This window comes from Verticillium alfalfae, genomic scaffold (assembly GCF_000150825.1).
Source record: "Verticillium alfalfae VaMs.102 supercont1.5 genomic scaffold, whole genome shotgun sequence".
Lineage (NCBI taxonomy): Eukaryota > Fungi > Ascomycota > Sordariomycetes > Glomerellales > Plectosphaerellaceae > Verticillium > Verticillium alfalfae.
Window position 1 is genome coordinate 1080930 of NW_003315034.1, and position 6900 is coordinate 1087829.

At 55.9% G+C, this 6900-nt stretch overlaps 3 protein-coding genes across 3 annotated transcripts; 2 read left to right on the forward strand and 1 right to left on the reverse strand.

Moving 5' to 3' along the window:
• Positions 1 to 352: 352 nt before the first annotated feature.
• Positions 353 to 1264, reverse strand: VDBG_04651 (conserved hypothetical protein; the record flags this gene model as incomplete). The annotated part of the gene is made up of 1 exon (XM_003004999.1): positions 353 to 1264. One exon carries the CDS (start codon positions 1262 to 1264, stop codon positions 353 to 355), a length of 912 nt encoding a protein of 303 aa, XP_003005045.1.
• Positions 1265 to 3823: 2559 nt separating this feature from the next.
• On the forward strand, positions 3824 to 5009 carry VDBG_04652 (conserved hypothetical protein; the record flags this gene model as incomplete). Its single annotated transcript, XM_003005000.1, has 1 exon — positions 3824 to 5009. The coding sequence occupies one exon, from the start codon at positions 4193 to 4195 to the stop codon at positions 4703 to 4705; it is 513 nt and encodes a 170-aa protein (XP_003005046.1).
• A 1048-nt stretch (positions 5010 to 6057) lies between these two features.
• VDBG_04653 (mitochondrial integral membrane protein) lies at positions 6058 to 6717 on the forward strand (the record flags this gene model as incomplete). Its single annotated transcript, XM_003005001.1, has 1 exon — positions 6058 to 6717. One exon carries the CDS (start codon positions 6058 to 6060, stop codon positions 6715 to 6717), a length of 660 nt encoding a protein of 219 aa, XP_003005047.1.
• Positions 6718 to 6900: the final 183 nt, after the last annotated feature.

The following is a 6900-nucleotide window of genomic DNA, read 5'->3' on the forward strand; positions in this document are numbered from 1 at the left end:
AAAATGGATGATTTGCATGATACCGGGGCGGGCGGAACGGCCGCTGAGCACAGAAGTGAGAGCAGTGAAATTGTGCTCAGTGAGAGCGTCATGCAATCAAGACAATAGTGTCACAGCTACTCTAATCATGAAACCATCAAACATGAAATCGTCAACATGACATGGTGTCCTGCACGCAAGGTAAGCCTCATCCACAGCCTTTCCACGCCACATCTGGTTTCTGGGATACCACCCCTTCCTCAGCGCCGACCCCCCCGCGGCTTCTTGTTTTCCAGTTTGTCCCGGCCTGGCATATACGGTGCCGCAACGCCCACAAAAGTCCGCCCTGTTCCCGTCGGTGCTGCCTTTGAATTCAAAAGGCGCCGTCGGACCCCACAACGGCTGGCTGGCCCTGGTTCGGGCGGGCACGCTGCTCTGCATGTAGCTTGTCGAGCGAGTCGCCGACGACAGCGTACTGCGCCCAGTTAATGGGCGGACACCGTACAATATTTTGTGGACGCGGCAGGTTCTTCCATGGCTTTGGCGGTTCAGCGCTCTTGGGTTTCGACTTAATCTTCGGCTGCCGTAGCGGGTCCCCGTCGACGGCGGATCCACCTGTCAGCGGCACGTCGCCTGAAGGCGCGGCTCCAGGTTCGTCGTCATCGTCGCTCTCGTCCTCGGAGGATGAGGAGTCGTGTGCCTGCGCCGTGGGGAAGAGGGGGTCCTGCTGGCCATGGATCTTGTTGGCAGTCAGATCGGCGAGAAACGCCTCGGGATCGGCGGCAGCCGCATCTTTTGCCGCGCCGAGAGCACGTATGTCGTTGGCCGCCCTCTGGCGCTGGAGCTGCAGGATGGATATGGCGGACTTGAGGGCCAGGACGTCAGGGTTCGCGTCAAAGTCGATCGGTTCGGGGCGCGGTGGGGGGATGGCCGTCGCTGCGGCGTCGGGCACGGGTTGGTTGTGGGTGAATGTCTGGCGACCTGCAGAGAAAGATGCGGCGGATGAGGCGGGGGGCGGAAGCTGTTGCGGGTTCGGGACCGGCGGAAGCTCGGTCGCGGGGAGTGTTGGTGTTATGGGACTTATTGGGGGACGGACTGGCGAGGTCGAACGAGATTGTGATTGTGGCGCGCTGCCTAATGGGTTTGCTGTTGACGGCGCTTTCGGTGGCGCCTGCGCCTGAGGTTGGCCTTGGGTCTGAGCCTGGGCATGTGCTTGTTGTGCCTCGAATGGTGTGGCTGTCGTGCGTGGGGACACGGAGTCAGTGGATATCGTGAGGCCAGGCATGGTATCAATGGGTGGTGGTCTGTGGTGTTGAGGGAAGGTGGTTGGTGCGGCGGCCTTGAGCGACGTCGGCTTCAAACGGGCATGGCGGGGTTAAGAGGTGGGGGTGGTCTGAGCGCAGGGGCGAGACCACTGGGTCATCACTGAATGGCGATGGCTGGCGCACTGACAGGGCGCATTTATTATGACACCCACACCTCTGGCAGCTGACAAAGATTCAACATCTCAATCCCCCTAGCGAGGTACCTAGGTCTGGTAAGGTGTTCAGGACCAGAGTTCGGGAGATTCAACCAAATGCCTGCTTGGCGTAGGATGCGGCTCATAGTGCGTCAACAAGAGCTGAACAAACACGCGGCAACAGGAATCCGGTCCAATTTATGATCCTTGGTGTTCTTCTCAATTCAGGCCTCGCAAAACCAAGCAGTCAGTGCCCCATGCAACGCACCCTACAAGGATGGCCCGCATTGCACAGACTCCCGATGCAAGATTTGACGAGACCCGGGTCACCCATGTCACTCCGTTGGGCGGGCTGCGTCTGCCAGACCAGCAGCGAGCGCCTTGGGGCACGGCGTTTCCAACAAATTTACCAGATGGAAGCCCCAACACTCGAGTTGAGAGCATGCCACCTTGCTGATCAGATACAACCCAACATTTGGGATGATCGGCAGCAGCTAATCCGATATTTTTTTTTCAACCGCGTGGCCAGCCAACGAGACCCTAGTGCAGCCTCACAGGGCCTCGATCTCGAAGCCGCTATACGCGATTTGCCTGTTCGGGGTGTTTCGCGTGTTTTTGCCATCGGAATTCCCGCCAACGGAGGCGCCTTTTCGGGCGCTCATCCCCACATGACAATGCCTGGCGAGGGTTTCGACATGGGTCCGTCACATGGAAGATGAGGAAAAGTAGGGGGGAAGAGACAAGCCGCGCCCTAATTCCGCGAGAATGGACGAGCAGGAACCAGTCGGACGATAGCCTGCCAAAGCCGATCTCTCAATTTTGCGCCGGCCACGCCCAAGTCGATCGGTACGATTCCCATCAGCATGGTGTCGTCTGTTGCCCTGAGCGTTATCTAATTACAGGCTGACTTTGCGAGTTTTCCTTCTCTCTTGTGCCATCTGACCTCGTATTGGTCTCAAGCAAACCCTCCAAAGAGTATGCCTGCCGGCTGGCCTGCTCTTGGCACAATATGCATGCTCTTTTATCACAAGTCATAATTCATATTAGACCACCTACCCACCCATGGATGTAAACATTACGCCAGGCTTCTTCGTAACAGATATGTGGCACATGATCTCGGCATAATGAAGATGGGCCAGCCAAGCCCAAGGAAGCGCCACCAACTACGATGCCCCAAGGAAGCTCGGCGTTGAGCGTCGAGGCGTGGGGAGCTGAGCGTTCCACCCCAGTCCATTTAGCGCAATGCACCTTCACACCTCCATCCAAATCCTCTGTAGTCGAGCTCCGCCTATCGGTCTCGCACCAGTCGATTCGTAGAACACCGAGCTGTGGCTTGCGCGATTCGACAGACCCTGGGAAGGTGCCTGGTAGGTAGTCAAGATGATGAGTCGCGACTTCCTTTCCGTCCGATCAAAGTCTAGATTTCCCCACTTGCCTCCCGTGGCCGTTGGAACACTCCCCCGGTTCATCTTTCCTCATGTCTCACTGCCACATGTAGTGCCCGTTGTCGTCCTCTCCCCCACCCCTCTCTCTCTGTCGATCTTCTTCAGAGACGCGTACTGGGAGCAAAGACTTTTGACGTCCTTCGTTGGCGTTGGAAGCTATTGTCCTTCGTTTCAATAGCGTTCGCCGAGGCAGGTGCTCCTGGAAGCTGGGCTACAATTTTTGCGTTTCGTTACACTCGTCGCACCGACACGGTGCTGGCTTGGTTCATTACACTAGTATTCAGCACCACTGGAGCTCATCGCCGCCAGCGAGACGTCGAATTCGCCCTGTGTCACCACACCGTCTTACGACTGAAAGCCCTCTTCAGCTATGGCTGTTTGATGGAGTAATCACTTGGACGAATCCCAAAAACTGGAAACACTCAACTGCAGTTCCCTGCCTGCATGTTGACATCACCCCTGCGCAACGGACAACCAGACCTCATCTACTCGCTACACCGGTCATCCGAACTCATCGAGACAGATCTACTTCCACTGCCAACCAAACAATGCCTTCATTTGGGCCGCTTCAAGTCACACATCATACCCGGGAGAATCTACAAACCGACACAGCGACCCAAAAGCCGCGCTACGAAATTTCTCTTATCCCACACTCTGGGCATCTCGAAATCAACATCGGCGTCAATCGTTTTCTTGGGACACCATCCAGTCAAGCCTGCAACTCGTCGCCGGGCTCGCCTACGCGGCGCATCCTAGCTGTGCCTGACCACTGACGGCTCCCTCTAGCACTGGGCAGCTTCTGGACAGCCGAACCGACAAAGCAGAGGACCATTCTTTAGATTCCTCTTTCTGCATTGGCGTGGACTACAACACCCTTACGGGCGCCGACACATCGACCTCAGTGGACGAGTATCGTCGAAGCAGTCTCTCCAGCAAGGAGACCACAAGTCTGCAGCCCTCATATCGGGAGCCTTACGATTTAGAGGGTCGGGATTCATCTGAGCCTCTCCTGCCTCGGTCTCGCCGGAGTTCATCTGTTCAGTTCCATAACCGACCCCTTGAATCCGAGCACAAGAAGGTTCGGCGGCGGTCGTACCTTCCAGCGACTCCACGACACAGGTCTTTTCACTCGTTGGACGGCAGACTTGCCTTTGTCCACTCTTTCGTTTCGCCTGGGTTATTTCCGAGAACAGCCATCACACCAGAGACTACGAGTGACTTGATGGGCAAGCCGTGGGATAAGCTCGGTACAGCAGTTGGAAAGAAAGAACCTCACTCTGCGACGTCAGTTGACACACAAAACCTCACCATGCCGGCAAGGACTGAAAGTGCGGGTTTGTTTGCAGCAAGCCCTCCGCCATCGTCGTCTCGAACATCAAGAAACCGCTCCATCTCCGAGTATAGCACGTCCATTACAAGCAGTGATGGCACTCGTCGGAAGGACAAGACTGGGAGTCGTGAGGCAAAACAAAAGGATGGCAAAGGGCGGTGGCTCAGCCAAGTAAAAGAGTGGTTCAGTGCTGGCGAACCATCGGCACACGACTGGAAACAATTCAAGAAGGAAGAATACCAACGGAGAGGCATCAGCATGGGTGATCCGAACGCACAGGCCAAAATGCATGCACCCATCGGCCAAATACCGAAGAGCGCCACCAAACCATCCGGCGGACCTGATCCCGCCAAAATGGCACGGAAACGGGCAGAGCAGAGGTTGAACAGCCCCTCGTACGCTGGGACTCCGCCAAAGACGGCGCAGTCCATCTCCTCTGGATCAACCTCTAGCTTCAAGGATCGGAACATTATCGCTCCTTGGGCCTCCTGAGTACAAGTTCTTGCCATGCTGCAATGTCTTGGCGGAACGGGTTCGATGGAAGGAGAATCATTCTTGAAGCCTGTCATGGCTCGCTGGAATGCTGAACCGTGGTGGTGGAGGACGCGTTTGGTGTGTTGGGCGTCCATGTGTGAGACATCGAGTGCACAAGCCTCCCTCGATCAGTCACATGTTGCAAGCGTCGTTTTGCTCTTTCTACGTTGCCGTCTTTTTCGTTGATCAGCTTTCTTCAAGATACCCTTTTTGGCCCGTCCGGGCACTTAATCATCCAATAACAAATCTAGTACTAATTCATGGCTCTTTTTTCGAGCATGTACTGGTGATACTGGCCGAATGCTGACCAAGTGTCGAGGTCGTAATGCCTCAAATCAAGGGTTTCAAAAGCTTTCTTGCATTCCTTGCCAACGTGGAGAAGTAAGTGGACAAATTCAAGGACTTGAAGAACCTCAAGCACCTCCATGGTGCATGACGAACCACGTCAGGTAGCGTGCTATCGTGGTCATGAGAAACACCACTGGTTTCGCCCCTTCTTCATTTTCACGATCGATCGGGTGTCGCAATGCCGCCACGCGCCAGTCCAACTAGGCAACAGCCCCCAAGAACTCAACGCCCAGTCGCGTCACCGTCCAACATGATCAGTCCAGACGGGGAGAAATCAGCCCAGTCACCCGACTCGTCCAAGACCCGATCCGGCGCACAAGCTAGCACGGCCGACGCTTCTTTGTGAGGCCTTGTCGTATCGGCAGTAGCAGCAGGAGCAGCGAGAGCTCACCTCCCGCTTTGAGGCGAGGCAGGCTCCAAAGCTTGCATCGCGGCCGCGATCAGAGAGGGGATCTTCGATGGGAGCGGCGCCGCCAGCCGGAGCTAGTGTCCCGGGGTGGGCAGGAGAGGGAGTGGTGGGCCAAGGAGATTGGGCGCTGGCGGGCGGCTAGTGGGGAGCTACCGCCCCGAAAGCGCAATGCTGGGGAATGACGTACTCGATGGGAAGCTTGGTAGTACACGATGAGGAAAGCTTGACGAGAGCTGAAGTGGGGGGCGGGAGTGGAATGCAATGGGATGAAATGCCCCTTGGTCTGGGACGCATGGCATTTATTAGGTCGGAACAGCGGATTGTTTGTCGATTGCCCTTCCTTGAAGTTTGTTGGCACTCGAATGCCGCACTTTCTTCTCTCTTCTTTTCGACTTTTCGACTCTTCGACAACACCTCGCCGCTGCATCATCTTTGAAGAGAGGTGCACAACGCCAACAACAACAGCATCCAGCAAGACGGATCGATAACATTCAGGCTTTGACTGTAACGGAAGACCACATCTTTATCGTGTCACCACGAGACCAAACTCAAAATGGTTTCCCTGTTTGGGTCGAGCAACAAGCACGACAGTGAGAATGAGCCGAATGGCGAATCGGCATCCGCAACAGAGCCTCGCCGATCAGCCGAGGACCTGCGGCCCGCGCCCAACGAACACACGCGACTGCTGCCAAACCGACTTGACAGCGACCGGCCTTTCTTGACGGCCGATGACCCTGCCGTGAGTCCTTACAACTTGTGGGCCGTGCGGGCGACGCGCTACGCGACAGTGCTGTTCGCCATCATCTCGTTCATCTGGTGGGCTCTGCTGCTCGTTGCCACCTTTGTGACGCCACCGGGAATGCACACCAGAGGCTCTGGATTTTACTCGTTTAGCTATGCAAGCCTGTCGCTCTTTACGATTCTTTTTGTCTTGGTCTTCTTCGGCGCGCCCTCGAGAGCTGTGAGAATGCTCAGCGTGTTCATGGCCTTCATGCTGTTTGTCGACATGATCATTACGCTGGCAGTGCAACGGAATCGGCATGAAGAGGGCTGGGTTGGTATTACGAGTGTCATCTGTAAGTTGCAGGCCCGAAAGTGCACGGCTGAGAAAAGTCGGCCAGCTGCAGACCGTCATACTAACATCCATAGGGGCTCTATTCGTAAGCCTATGGGCTCTGATTGCGGACCGAACTGTCAAATGGGGCAAAGCTGAGGAGGAGGAACGTTTGACCGGTCGCATTGAGACAAGGCGGTCAGTCCTCGAATGGACCGCCGTACTCTTCTCGACTATTGCCTACGTTATCCTATCGATCGTCGTCGTTCTTCTCACCTTGACACTCATCGTCCGATCACTCGATGCGGGGCGTGCTCCTCCAGGCAAACGATACTGGGTCGA